The 16,329-nt window shown below is 33.7% G+C and overlaps 1 protein-coding gene across 1 annotated transcript; it reads right to left on the bottom strand.

The window, feature by feature from the left end:
- Positions 1-2,724: 2,724 nt before the first annotated feature.
- Positions 2,725-3,719, bottom strand: LOC139896199 (zinc finger protein ZAT5-like). The gene has a single exon (XM_071878796.1). It carries the CDS (start codon positions 3,672-3,674, stop codon positions 2,859-2,861), a length of 816 nt encoding a protein of 271 aa, XP_071734897.1. The 5' UTR covers positions 3,675-3,719; the 3' UTR covers positions 2,725-2,858.
- Between the last annotated feature and the right edge of the window lie 12,610 nt (positions 3,720-16,329).

Genomic DNA, 16,329 nt, shown 5'->3' with positions numbered 1-16,329 from the left:
TGATTTAAAATTATTTTATTCTAACGTTTCAAAACAAGATTTGGTTGATTATGTATATACAGGTCATTCATCAAATCCTCATAAAGATAAATCTCAAACTCGATATGTATTCCTAAATGGAGGTACCACAAAATCATGGCGTTCTTAAAACAAACACTTGTTGCAACATCATCAAATCATAACGAAGTGATTGCATTATATGAAACTACTCGAAAATGTGTTTGGTTGAGATCAATGACACAAATCATTATTGATTCTTGTGGACTAGAACGCTATAAAAGACTAACAACTATCTTCACCAACAACTATATATGAAGATAATGCAGCTTGCATAATACAAATGAAAGAAGAGTATCAAAAGTGACTAAACAAAATATAAATACTGACGAGGCGCCAAAGCCATAGACGGTCTTAACGGTCATAAGTTTGATGGAAAAGAATGGTATATTGGTAAGGCTCAGAAAAGACTACAAGGGAATAGGAATTGAAACAAGGGTTTGAGCAAACCATGAAGGAGACTGTAGACAAATCACATGGGCTAAACTTGTACATAAAAGATTTAGATGATACAGTTTCAAATGAAAACCTCAGATTCTTCTCATATACTCAAGATCTCGTAAAAGACAACCAGATTAAAATGAGATACGTTCAATCAACAACTCTGCTGATCTTTATACCAAAGCACTGCCAACTGCTATTTTCAGAACACACGTTCATAATATTGGCATGAGGCATGTTCAGAAGATGTAACAACTCAGGCGTTGCCTACTTGAGGGGGAGTCAACTCTATGCTGCACTCTTTTTCCCTTAGCTAAAGTTTTATCCCAATGGATTTTCTTTAGCAAGGTTTTTAACGAGACAGTACTAGTTATTCTCTAATAAAATTGTCATCCAAGGGGGAGTGTTATAAAATATCTAGATTGTGTTATAAAATATCTAGATTGGATGTTAATTTTATTATTATTATATTTCTTGCATAGTAATATTTTATACTATAAATAGACATGTATGGTAACCATTTAAGGTGTACCATTTCTCTTGAAATATCAATATCAATATTTTTTCTCTCTTTCTTCTCTCTTTTTCTTTCCTTGTTCTTATAACCATTAAAGGTAGTTATAAGCCTACTGAATTATAACAGTTTTTGTTTTGTAAGGTGGTTTTCTCCTTAAATGAGCTGGGACTTCAAGAAGAGTAAACCGGGCCGGCTGGGTTTGTGTGGTCCTTTAAACAAGGGCCTGCAATTGTTTCACCATTTGTTTTCCTAATAATGGCCCACTAGAGTATACAGGATTTAAGTATTAACGAATAATAATAAATCACATTAAAAAACAACCTTCTTAAAATTAAATCGAGTGAAATGGAAACATAGCATTAGAGTTTGGTCGGGATTAATTATATAACAATTCATCTGGTACGTTATTATAGCTGAATTGAGACATTCTAGCTTTTATAATTTGACTTGAGATTATTTTATTGGCAAATTGTAAACATGTATTGTCCATAAAACGACTATTGACAAAATTTATAGCTTGTGGGCCATATACAAAAACAGAGCATTACCTTTTTAATTACGGAGTATGTGTACGTAACAAAGATATCAAATACAGTCTGTAATGTTATACTAAAGATTCTAATAGAATTTCATAATAATATTTCCCATGCGCAATGCGTTTCATATGCACTCGAAAGTATCTGCTATGAAATTGTTTTTTTTAGACATTAGTTTGGGATCACCCAATTGTTTTAGTACAAGATATAAATCATATTAACGATTAAGTTTGTTTTATTAAGTATCATCATAATGATGACCTTTGATATGATTCACATTTTTGTATGTAAAAACATTAGTCTCAAATAATGCTAAAGTTCGCTTATGTTTATGTGGTGTAAAACCATAAATAGTCGAACCTAATCCACCACTTTTGGGTGTGGTACTACTTGTGCCAAACCCTACTCATTCCATTCCCATGACATCTTGTCTTTCTCGATACACTTGCTAGACTTCGTGCTCCACACGTACAACTTTCTCACACACGTACAACTCCCAACTTGGACGATTTCAAGTTATGCCCGAAACCAAACCAAATATTTGGTTTCTTAACCATGCTAATTATAGAAATTTAGTCGCTTTGCTTTGATTAATCTTCAAAAACAAGAAAATTAGGCTTTTGAACATTAAAATGGCAACTAATCCATGTGTCCACGCATACTAAGATTTTAGAATCGTGCAGCATACATACTAATACGTGTCGATTAGATATGAATTCTTTGTTGGGTTTCAATACCAACTTTTGCCATGATCTAGAACCATATTTCTTTCTCAGAAAAAAATAGTTACTAATTTTGATATTTAATAAGATCAAAAATGGAAACCATTTTTTTTTTTTATCAAAAAAAGAGAAATAAAAAAGGGAAAGATGCCTGCTTTTGTATATCATTCACTTTTCGTGAATGAAAGGCAAGGCATGACATGCACCACATTACCGGTTTAACACTCACCACTCACTTACTCAAAGTATTCCACACTCACTACACCACTTCAACGCCAATTAAAATATACCAATATAATGTTATTGTAATGTTATACATATCTTCAAGACATCTATCTAATTGTACACCAACAACAACATTACTAAATCTCATCGAGATATAGTATGAGAAAGTAGAATTAAGACAATTATGACCTTCGTAAAGATAATGCTTTCAGAAAAACTTCCGACGTATCTTTATACATATAGGGAGCTAGTAGTACTTTATAATGTCAATAAACTACTACCATAACTTGAATTAAACTAAAGATATACAATAATAAGTGCTTGTCACATTTCAATTTGGACATCTCATTCTTTTGTAATTTAGTAATGGCAATCCACCACTGACACGGCTGAGAAGACAATACGTGAGTGGACGTCCTCCATAACTTCTGGCGGTGGAAGGTTTAGATCTAAAGATAATACGTGAGATTTTGCAGTGATTTGGGTGGTTGAGGGTGGAATTGTGCGGTGTCTTCTCATGTGACCGCCTAGAGCTTGTCCTGAAAAGAACTCAGATCCACATATTGAGCATTCATGAACTTTTACCGTCTTGTTCTTGTGTCTTTCTTGGAGAACATCTGACGCCGGATAAGAAAACTTATTATTTCTCATAATAAATTTGTTTTCTTCGTGATCAGCCATAACTAATTCCATCTGATCTTCTTCTGATAAATCTAATTTCATGGGCGCAATAGAATTCGTATCTTCATTTCTAAGTTTAGGTTTCTTGTGACTAGCTCTATGTCCACCTAGAGCTTGGAATGTAGAGAAAGCACGATTACATGTTTTACACTCGTAGTTGTGAAAACTTGAATTTGGTCTAGTAGTGGTGGTGGTGGTTGTGATCTCATTTAGACGACGGATTTTTAAGGTATCAGTTTTGTGATGATCTAATTTGTTTTTCTTGATTGGAGAAACACTTTCGGCTAACATAATCAAGCAATTCGCCATGTCTTCATCCTTTTCATTATCCGATGATGGCCGACTATTACCACTATTGTAGGAGCTAGAAGTTGCTTCAACCATAGCAAAAGAAGAAGAAGAAGACCTTTGATGGTCATCAATATGCATTTTTGTGATGTATTGGTGGGATGTAGTATGATTCGTGCTCACCATAGATTCTGGATTCATGTTCATTCTGTCCTGGCCTATATGCAAGATGATGTGAAGTTTTCTTAAAGAGAATTTGTAGTGGTTATATATTATGGAAAAAAGAGTGAGGATATTAGTCCATATATATGTGTATGTGTGTGTACAATATTATTGACTGGTATAACTTGCTGAAAACTTTATGACCATAAGTTTGACAGAAATTAAATAGTGTAATAAGAATAGTTAAAGTGAAGGATTTAAGGGTATTGAAAATGAGTAATAATACTTTGGTGAAAACTATGTGTGATAATAATTTATTAAAATATAATGTTATTATTATATTACTATATTATTAATATATTGAGAGATGAGAGAAGATTAAGAGGATGCACCCCTTTTGGAACAAGGGAATACGTAAATTGTTATTTTAATAATATTAAAATTGGAATTTAGATTTAGGAAAAAAAAAATTTGTGTTAGTATTCATTATGTAGATTCAGAAAAAATAAGAAAAAATATTTTTTTTACAACACGTTAGTTAGAAATTAGATTTAGAAAAAAAATATTCTGGAGTTGGTATTCATATGTGTATATTCAGGGGTTAGTATACATACATCAAATGTGTGATAACTAGATATCAAATGTAAGTTCATACGTATGATTATTTGTTATCATACATCGGATCTATGTTAACATGTTGTAATAAAACATATATATATATATTTTTTCTGAATCTACATAATGAATACTAACCAATAAATTGAAAAAAAAAACATAAATTTTAAACTCTAATTTTAATTATACAAAAATAACAAATACTTATCCCCAAAAAGATGTTTATCCATTGATCTCTCCCTTATTATATTATTATTATTATTATTATTATTATTATTATTATTATTATTATATAATAATAATATAATATATTATTATTATTATTATTATCTATCTATAATATAATATAATATAATATAATATATAATAATAATAATAATAATAATAATAATAATAATAATAATAATAATAATAATAATAATAATAATAATTCACTGGAAGCTATAATATTTACATTTTTTCCTTTTTTTTATCTGTATCCTCTGGAAGCTTCTATTCTTAGAATAATTCACGTTGATCGGAAGAAGATGAAATCCGATATTTATTCGTGAAATTAAGTTACGTTTTGTAGTCGAATAGTGTATTTAGATACTGATCGGCTGGTTCTGTTATCAGTTTTGGTTAATTTTACACAAATTGATGTTAGTTTCACTTCAAATGCGTTTGTTTTAAATCGTGGAGTTGGATCACCGATTGGAGTTAAATTTCGTTTTGAACAGTTTAATTGGGTTTTGAAGGAAATTGTACGGTGTTGATCACCAGTTTCGATTGAATGTAGTGAACTTCTGAATTGATTGAAGAGTACTATTGTAATTGATTGGAATCAAATCATGGCTCAGAGTACTTGGGAAGCTGATAAAATGCATACGGAGAGATATGATTTGATGGATTGAGGGTTGTAGCAGCTAGCAGGAAGATTTTGGGAGAAGATAGAGTTGTATCATTACTCAATTGAATTTGTGCCCACAAGGTGTTTGTTAAAAGTCCCCTATGAGTTTTTTCTTGGCTTCATGGTTATAATTTTATTGGTGTATGGGGATTTTGTCTCTGTCATTTTAGCTATGCACTACAACTAAAGGTTATGTGCAGTTATGTCGCATGCCACAGTGAAGTTTCATTGTCCCTTTGTGGGTCTTAGTGGCTGTCAAAATGGGAGTGGAAATGGGCTTGTTAGAAGTTCTCTTATCAAGCATCTTAGTGATCGTCATTGTGGTATCGATGCGCGGGATATCACTCGACATTCTCTTACTTCTAATTTGGGTGTTTATACTGAGGCTGATGTTACTTTTAGGCGTATGGGGATTTGGTTATGTGGTGTTTGCTACAAAACACACACGGTACGTGCTAAGTGCCGTCATGGTAGGGGCTCGGATGTGCCGCCCCCCGATGAGGGAAATGGTGTTGTTCGTTTTGTGCTTCATAATTTTTCCAAGCCACTAGCTCCCTCTTCTCCTGCTCGACTTTGTATTGAGGATGGTTCGGTGCGTGATCATAACGATGGTTTTGACGTGGCTCTCCTGGATCAGTTGTTCTCTAAGGGGTTTCGCACGGTTAAGTCTATCCCTCCCAAGTGTCGTTTGGGGTTTTCTCGGGTTTTGAAAGGTGCTCTTGATAAGGTGATCTTTAAGCCTGATGACATTTCTAGTTGGGTCTCTTTGTTGGTGTTACCCCTTTGTACCCTTAAAACCTTTCGGCCACAGAGTAGTCGTGAGTCTAGGTCTTCGATAAAGCGTCGGCATCAGGAAGAGAATATTTCCCGTGCTATTTGCTCTTGGGGGACAGCGGGTGGGAGTTTACAGCTTGTGAGGGAGTATTTGGCAGAGGATTCTCCTATGTTGTCAGTGGTTGATGATGAGGTCCTTGATTTGGAAGAGCGTAATATTAAACAGTGTCGTAGGAAGATTTGTGATGGCCATTACACCGCTGCAGCTCGTGTTCTTTCTTCATCAGGCGTTGCTCCTTATAATGACGCCACACTGGCGGACTTGCTGTCTAAGCACCCTTCTTCTATCGCTCCATCCTTGCCTGATATGACGGTTGATCACCTTCACCTCGTTACGACTTCTGCTGTTGTTTTGGGCCAGATTAAAAGTTTTCCTCGGGGCACTTCATGTGGTAGGGATGGTTTACGTGCACAACACCTTATGGATTGCTTGAGTGGTGCTGCTGTGGCAGTCTCGGATGAGTTGGTTGGCTCTATTACCGGAGTCGTTAATCTCTTTCTAGCTGGAAGGTGCCCTATGGAATTAGGAGAGTATATTGCTAGTGCTCCCCTCACACCGCTTGTCAAGCCCGACGGTGGTCTTCGTCCTATAGCTGTGGGTACTGTTTGGCGACGTCTTGTTTCGAAGGTTGGCGCTGCTATGGTTGGCCAGTCTTTGGGAAGTTACTTCGATGGTCTTCAGTTTGGTGTTGGTGTTTCTTCAGGTGGTGAGGCTATTCTTCATGCTGTGAATCGGCTGATTGAGGATCGTGGCTCTGATGTTGGCCTCTCTATGTTATTAGTTGATTTTCAAAATGCCTTCAATCTAGTTGATCGTACGGTCATGTTACGTGAAGTTCGCCGCCTTTGTCAGAGCCTTTCTCGGTGGGTTGAATTTTGCTACTCTAATCCAGCCAGATTGTATTATGGGAACCACACATTATGGTCTTCTCAGGGGGTGCAACAGGGTGATCCCCTTGGTCCGCTGCTTTTTGCTTTGGTCCTACAACCCTTGGTTTCTAAAATCAGAGATAATTTTGAGGTTTGTCTTCAGGCGTGGTATTTGGATGATGGTACTATTATTGGGGACACTTTGGTGGTGGGGAAGGTTTTGCATTTGATTATAGAGGATGGGCCTCGTTTTGGGCTGCATCTCAACGTTGAAAAAACAGAAATTTTCTGGCCTACGGAGGACCCTCGCAGCAGGCAAGTAGGTGTCTTTCCTCCTAATATTGCTCGGCCTTTAAATGGTGTTAAGTTGCTTGGGGCCCCCGCAAGTTCCGATCCTGGTTTTAGTAGTGAACTGGTGATGCAAAGGGTGACCAAGTCCATTGCGCTTATGGATAAGGTTGCTAAGCTTGATGATCCTCAGTGTGAGATGTTGTTGCTTAGGGCATGTACGGGAGTTTCTAAACTCTACTTTTCCTTGCGTACTTGTCCTCCTAGTATATTTGAGGCGGCTCAACGCGCTTTCGATGGAGCCCTTCGATCTTCCTTGGAGCGTATTGTTACTGCTTCAGGGCCTGGGTTTGGTGATTGGCAGTGGCGGCTTGCCACCTTGCCATTTGCATTTGGAGGGCTTGGTGTTTATTCTGCGGGAGATGTTCGTCATTATGCTTTTCTGGCTTCTCGATTACAGTCTGCTGGATTGCAGACCAAGCTACTACGTCATGCGAGTATTGTTGGTCTTGGTCGTGCTTTTGAAGATGCATTGGGTCTGTTTAATAAAACAGTTGGGTTTGATATTTTAGGTAATCCGAGTGAGGTCGCTGCCCCAATACTCATGAAGAAATTGGCAGATGTTTATTTCACAAAGGTTACCGCTTCTGCAGAATCCACTTTTTCGTTATCTCCCCGACAATCGGCCTTATGGAAATCACAGCAGAGTGATCACACCTCTGCTTGGCTAAGGGCAGTCCCTATTTTGGGGTTGGGTCAGACGATGAACGCAAAGACTTACCAATGTGTGTTGTGCTACCGGTTAGGTGTTCCATTGTTCTCTATCTCGACGGCATGCTCTGCCTGTTCGAGGGTTTTTACTGGGGATATTTTCGGGGATCACGCGGTGTCTTGTGCTGGTATGGTGGGTATTAAGCATCGACATAATATTGTCCGGGATTCCCTTGTTGATGTTTGTTATCGATCTGGGATTTCAGCGAGAAAGGAGGTTGACATTGGGTTGTCTGGAGGGAACGATAGGGCCCTCAGACCTGCAGATGTGTTACTTTATTCCTGGGATTGTGGTCGCGATGTTTGTGTTGACTTGACAGGATCTTCTCCTTTGACACAGTCTGGGCTTTCTGACTTTGTCCCTGGACGTGCTGTGATTGATGCGGCTCGTCGGAAGCGGGTCAAGTACGAATCTAGTTGTCTGGCGATTGGTTATGGTTTCATTCCTTTCTCATTTTATTCCCTTGGGGAATTAGAGAAGGAGGCTGTTTCTTTGCTAAAGCGGGTTCAGAAGAGTTCGATAGCGCAAGATATTGGTGCCGGTGCTGCTGCTCATATTTTTACTAGGATAGGTTTTGCTATTGCTAGAGGTGTGGGGGCCCAGATTGTCTCTAGGCTTCCCACCAATTTTTTTTAAGTTTTAAAACTTTTAAGTTTATTATTATTATTATTATTATTATTATTATTATTATTATTATTATTATTATTATTATTATTATTATTGGAGTACAAGGAATCGTGATAGTCAGTGTCTAATTTCGTTGTTTAGATAGACACTGAAAGTTAACACTGAAGGCAAGTGAAAAAATAGTCCAGTGTCTAATCCAATGTCTAATTTATTATTTAAGTATTTTCAATTATTTAATATATTTTAAATAATAAAAATAAATAAAAATATTAAAATAAATTGTTAAAATAAAAAATAAAATAGAAATTCCATGAATATGAATAACTGTTACGAGTTAATAAACAAATTTGGCCGAAGTTTAAGGGAAAAAAATAAGATCATCTTGGTCTTCTTTAACCTAAAATAATACTCCGTAAAATACTTCAACCCCATCTCACCCTTCTTCACCCCATTCATCTTCAACAGCTTTTGCAACACCTCCATTTATCTCAATTTTGAAAAAAAGAAAATCTAAAAGGGAACCAAACACACCCTGAAGGGTGAGTCACTAAAGTCTCACGCTCGACATTGCACCCGAACGTCGGAGCCAAACGCTGGGGATACGCCCCACGGTGTCGACGATGGTCGTATTTCATCGTCGCCAAGTCAAAACGCCGAAAAAACTTAACGACTCCTTGTACCCTTATTATCATTTAAATTTAAATTTAAATACACATCGACTTCCTTTTGTATATTTTAAGAAAGACTGCAAATTAAAATATATAAAAGCATAAGCCAGCAATCACAGGCTGAGCCAAAGGGATGCAAATGGGGTCAGATGACCCCAGTCCAAATTGAGGCCAAACTAGCATTTTTAAAAAAACAAAATATATAAGCCCAAAATTAGATTGGTTGCCCCTGTCCAAATTTAGCCATTCACTTATTAACACTACGTGCTTTAAAACACTATCGCAAAACACCCCGTCTCGAGCCATTACGACGCCCGTTGCGACGATTTGGTGACTAATTGTGATGACCCGGAAAATTTTGACTTATTTAAACCAATTCTCTATATGATTTAATATTTTCGTCATGATAAGCAATGCATTTTGACAAGTTTTAAAACTTTTGTAAATGAGTTTTATATAACGGTTGACCACCTTGTTTGTCCGACGATTCACGAACGTCATAACTTGTGATAATTATATATTTGTGTGTGTATATATATATACACGTAAACATGCGAATAATATTTATATATGAAATGATAAAAATTTATAATTGAATGATGCAATTTTCAAATTAAAATTTTTACGTATTTAATCGTTTTATTTTTATGATGTAATTTTTCTTAATTTATAAGAAAAATGCAATTAAATCAAAGATGTATAATCTGTAAAGCACAACGTACAACAATGTAACTTAAATAGTTAAATCAAAATTAATTCATTTACTATTCATATGAATAGTAAATGAAAAAAATTAATTAATTTACTATTCACATGAAAGCGGCTTGATAGAAATAAGTTACATAATATACCCCTAATGTATTTGATAAATACAACTTTTTTAAAACATTTATCATTCTTTGAATTCAAAATTTTATTAAATTATTATATTTTATTTCAATATTATTATATTATTATATTATTATATTTAAATTAATATTATATTATATATCTTTGTCCAGTTAAAAACTAGGAAAACACATATTAAGTGTACAAACTTTATAAACGAACCTTTTTACCACTAATTTTATAAAGCTTAAGACTAAAACAGATATATATATATATATATATATATATATATATATATATATATATATATATATATATATATATATATATATATATATATATATATATATATATATATTCAAGTATAAAAAGTAGAATTTTTATCCATATTTTTACCCGTCAATTATTAGCAACAGAGTACGAAATACCGGTCCGTGAAAACTGTCGGTAGAAATTGACAAAATGAATTCACACGTTTTTTTAAAATTATTATTATATTATATTATTATTATATTATTATATTATATTTATATTATTATATTTTATTTTAAAATTATTATATTATTATTTTATTAATCTATATATATATATATATATATATATATATATATATATATATATATGAATGATCGAACACACATATCAATTTTTTTTCACATATACACTCCGTAAGATTCTATTATTATTATTATTATTATTATTATTATTATTATTATTATTATTATTATTATTATTATTATTATTATTATTAATCTTATTATTATTAGTATTATTATTAAGTAGTATTAGTATTATTACTACATAAAATACTACGAAGGAGTTATGCTCGGGTGATTTTCAAAACGAGTTAAAGCTAAGGAATTCATGGGTATTAAATAAGGAGTTTATGGATATTGATCGGGGTTATTGTTCGTGAATCAAAGGCCAACCTTGCATTTATCATTTTCGTTGCGTCTGCATACTTTTCCTACAATATTGAACCACAATATTGATATGTGAGTTTATAGATCCCCTTTTAAATGCTTTAAATATTTTTGGGCTGAGAATACATGCACTTTATTTTATACGCAATGGACACAAGTACATACTTAATTATACACTGAGTTTGAACCGAAAATTCCTTAGCTTTGGTAACTAGTAACTGCCGGTTATAAGAACTGGTGGGCGCGAGTAGTTGTATATGGATCCATAGGGCTTGACATCCCCGTCCGTTCCAGGTATAGAGACCCTAGCCTGAACTATAAAGTGGACGTATGCTATATGAGTTTAGTACACGTTGGTTTGCATGTATTGTACATGTTGGTTGCATGTATGTTAAAATACGGGGTACTTATTATATATATGTTAAAGTTTAGTTACCAGGGTGCTCAATCTTGTAGAATATTTTGATAAACGTTTCTGGATGAAACAACTGAATTCTTGTGATTCACCTTTATATACAGATTATGCGCAACATTAAAACTATGAACTCACCAACCTTTGTGTTGACACTTTTAAGCATGTTTACTATCAGGTTCCTAGAAGTCTTCCGCTGTTTGCTTATACGTTATACAAGCTATTTGCATGGAGTCATACATGCTTTATTCGAGAAAACTTTGCATATGCTTTATTCGAGAAAACTTTGAATATGCTTTATTCGATAAAACTTTTCATTCACAAAATCATCACCATGTAACTTATTTTGACTGTATTGTCAACGGATGTAGTATTGTAAACTATTGTTTACGGTGATTATCTATACGTAGAAATTATCAGATGTCGAAAACCTTGGATTTATATATTCATTTATGGTGTGCCTTTACAAAAGAATGCAATGTTTACAAAACGTATCATATAGAGGTCAAAACCTCACTATGAAATCAATGAATAACGTACCGCGTCAATAGCAATTTTGACGGGTCGTTACAGTTGGTATCCGAGCTTTGAGGTCATAGGGAACCAGAATTTGCATTAGTGTGTTTAACTGGTAATTGTTAGGATGCATTAGTGAGTCTGGACTATGACCGTATCTGTTTTTACCGAGTTTTGGTTATCATTTCTTGTCAGAAATTACTTGATTATCATTCCTAAGTCTAGACATGTTTTCCTGCATTTATTGCATAGATATTGTACAGACGAATTCATATCTTAGCATATCTGTTACTGTAAACTTTGCCTGACATCTTCCGAAGATTCCTCCACGATTTATGGAATTTTGGTATTATATATACACATGTAAATTATGTATTGAAGAATACCAATATAAATCCTATAATCTATTTCATATCAAAAATTATTTCCCTGATTACACAAGATGGATCTCGTATCTAGTTCAAATTCCTTAGATTCCGACAGCTATTCCGATATGGATTTTCACTCGAGCTCCGAAGGCAGTGTAACCGAAATGGATCAACCAATCAGCCATCATCAATTCTGGATGAATTGGGGATGGGTTCGTAGTCTACTTAATCATTGGAGACAAGAAGAAGGTGATCCCTTCCATCCACCACATTGCCCTCTTGGCGAAGAACTAGAAGCACTTACCGGCGAACCAGTCCGAAACACCATTTTCTCTCTCATTTCCAGAGTATCTCATCACGATTATATACTATCTCAAATTCTAGATCTTATTCATCCGCTCGTCTGAACCGCCAATCATCCCGGTGTAATAGAAGAAGTCAACGAGCTTCGCGCTCGAGTAGTGGCTTTGGAGAAAATGATGCACAACTTGCAAGCATCACAAGCACCAACAGCATCAACAGTACTGTTAGCATCACCAGCACGTCGGTACCGTCAGCATCGTCAGCACCAGCAGTACCTATAACATCACAAGCTCCGCCAGTTCCATAATCACCAACATCATCACAAATCAACAACGCGTATATTATATTGATATTGCTCAATTCATGCATATTCTTAGTCGCAATATCAGTTCAAAAAGTTATGATTTTATGTGTATTCGAGTAGTTTTCGGTTTGCAATTGGTTAAAATGTCCAAAGTGTCGAATGAAATGTTATTATGGATTTTCAATGATATAAGATTAAAAATGAAGATAAAATGAAGATTTCTAATGAGCAACAAAAGACTACAACATCGCGCCTCAAGACTACAAGTTAAAACAATTGAAATCACGAAATCTGCGCGCCTGCACGAAAAAAATCATAACTAAATCATACTGACTCGAAAAAAGGTGAATCTAAAGCCCAGACGTCCGTAACTCAAAGCTCTACAACTTTCATGAAGACTTCTTACGCGAAACGTGAACCAATCTACGCGAAACGTGTACTTTTTTGACCAAATCTAGATTACAAGTTCACATGGACGGCTGCTTTATGGGTTTTATATTGCTACTTTTTTCATTTACAACATAAAGGATGTCAGGATACAAATCACAAATTATTACAACTACTACTGTCTAATTTAAATATGGAGATATAAAACATGGGACAGTTGGCTTGTGATTATAAAATAAATTCTTAATCAAATTGCAGACTTTCTTTACAATAACATACATCAACTATGATTTATATAATAGAAAAGTAGATCAAGTGAGATGGAAGACTACTACTACTTTGCTATATATAAATATGGAGGAAAATGAAGATGGGGAGATACATACCCCGTAGGACATTTTAGGACAGTAGGTAGTTAGATAGAACAATACACAACAAAATGATAGCTACACTGTCCATTTCAAGTTCAAAATTTACTCCGTATTAGTTATTTCCAATTTATGTTCCGTCTCAATTTTAATTTCAAGTATAATAGGATAGTTTCAATATTGTACGGGTATTATTGTACGTGTGCATGGGTGCTGTCATTTCCATTTCTACCGTTTGCAGTTAATAAATTGAAGCTTTGTTCATAAGTTTGTTACTTTCATTTTTTATTATTGTTATTGTTTATGTTTATGTTTATGTATTTATATTTTTACTCCCGTCCTATTATTATAATTAGCTAGTTTACTCCCGTGTGTTTGCTTAGATGTAGAACCCCTCGATTATGGATTGTTATCATTTAGAACATTAAAATGTAACCTGAGTATTTTTAACATTGTGCCTAGCTAAAAGAACCATTGTTATACAATTAGATATTTAATCCTTATCACTTAATTTGTTAGATATAAATAGCGAAGGTTATTTCTATTAATATAGATTAAGCTTTAACACTAAAAGTGGTTTAGACGAACTTATGGATAAATTATTAACACCAATTTAGAAATATGATTCGGTGGTTTCGGTAATATTATAGTTTGTATAATCGTGAAATTGTAAAAGAGAAACCGTTATGATTTAAGTTTTGGCGAAAGTCAAAACTTGGATAGGTCACAATTTAAATAATCATAGTATATTTGACTCGCTAAAATAAGATTTAACGAAAGTTAGATTTAATTTTAGTTAGTTAAGATTTTATATAAATTCGAAAGAAAAATATATAAAGTAAACATTTTAAGAATTACAATTGTTATTTTAGTCATTTTAGATATTGTGTTCAATCAAAAGATCCATTATTTTGTAAATTTAATACTTAATCCCTGTCACATAGTTTATTGAATCATTTAGCGAAAGTTAAATTGGTGATGTTTAAAATATGCTTCAACACTATTTGTGATCTAGACAAAACGTAGGATTATATTCCTGACAAAAATATAAGAATATGGATTTGGTGATTTGGTGGTATTAAGATTTATATAGTCATGAAATTATAAGAAGAGAAACCATTTTAGTTTAGGTTTTAATGAAAGTTAAAACTAGGTTGAATCACAATTCGAATGATCAGGTATAGTTGATTTGTTAAAATGAGATTAGCAAAAGTTAAGTTGAATTTTAGTAAATCAAGACTTTATGAAATCGAGAGGTTATCATGAATATATACTATATAATATTATAATCGGACTTACCAACAATCCATAGTAAATTGATTATGAATTGTGTGTGATTCATATCAACGAGGGGGATGAAATCTAAGTAAATACACTTTCTTATATTTTGATTTATTGTAATTTTTATTATTATTTTAATTAATTATATCCAAAACCAAAAACCCATTAAAACCCATTTTCTAGTATAATTAATTGTCATTAAATTCTTGAATACGCTTCTCCCTGTGGAACGAACTTGACTTGCCAGTATCTATTACTGCACGATCGGGACCAGTTGCCTGTAGTGTGATAATATTTAGCAGCTAGTTTAGTTGTAAAATTTAAAGGTCGGTTTTATCACATCAACTTTTTGGTGCCGCTGCCGGGGAGAAATTGTTCATTCGGGAATTTAATTACTTTTAGTTATTTGATCCTTTCGTCGGGATTTATTTTCCTACGAAAGTTCTGTTTTATTTTTCTCTTTGTTCTTTTTAAATTTCAACTAGGTTCCAGTGATACTGTAATATGGATGATTTTGAGAATATGACCATGGAAATCTTTTTAATGCCCAATAATTTAATCAATACTCTCAAACAAGTTTTGATGATAATTGGTGCGATTTATCTATGTTTAATAGGGTTGAAACTACATATATTTGTGAAAATTGTAGAGGTTACCATTTGACTTGGGAATGTGATTATCATATTTCCATGGATCAAATGGAGAGTTATGAACCCATGAACTATATATGGAATGAATATCAAGAGAATAACTCGAATCCAGATTTTTATTATCCAAACCAACCTTATTACGATTCCTCACAAAATTATCAACATTACCAATTTTCTAACCAAATGCCACAAAATTTTTAACAAACTCAAAATGAAGAAAATTATTCGTTTGATTTTCAAAATATTATGATGAGCTTTATTGAAAGTCAAACCGAAACTAGGGAATTACTAAATCAACAATGGCAACACAATCAAACATCTATTCAAAATCTAGAAAGAGAAATGGAGCGTTTGTTTACTATTCTTTCGGAAAGAAAATCAGATGATTCATCGTTTGAGTCTTCATATTGTTATCCTAATCCTATTTTACATGTTCCAAATGAACAAACAGTTGAGGACAAGGTGCAAATTGAAATTGTAAAAATAAATTCACAGGAACCTCTTGAATTAAAAGAATATGAAACCTCTATGAAATATATAAATAGGATAAGTCAAAATGAATATGTAGTGAATGGAAAGAATAATGATGAGGATTCTAATTCCGAGGTCAAAGTGATAGAACCGGTTATTCATACACCCGAGAACTTTTCAGTTTATAATAATTCACTCGGGTATAATTGTGATAATGAGGAGGTCGAGTTGATGAAATCATCAGGGATCATTGAGGATGAGGAGTTTAATATATTAAAACCACTTGAGGAGTCACCTTCTCATGTTGAATTCGTATATCCTCAAAA

Source organism: Rutidosis leptorrhynchoides, chromosome 3, assembly GCF_046630445.1.
Source record: "Rutidosis leptorrhynchoides isolate AG116_Rl617_1_P2 chromosome 3, CSIRO_AGI_Rlap_v1, whole genome shotgun sequence".
In the NCBI taxonomy this organism is placed as follows: domain Eukaryota; kingdom Viridiplantae; phylum Streptophyta; class Magnoliopsida; order Asterales; family Asteraceae; genus Rutidosis; species Rutidosis leptorrhynchoides.
This window is presented reverse-complemented; position numbering and strand designations above follow the sequence as displayed.

Excerpts from the sequence above, each read along its gene's own strand:
- LOC139896199 (XM_071878796.1), bottom strand. The coding sequence starts at position 3,674 with ATGAACATGAATCCAGAATCTATGGTGAGCACGAATCATACTACATCC.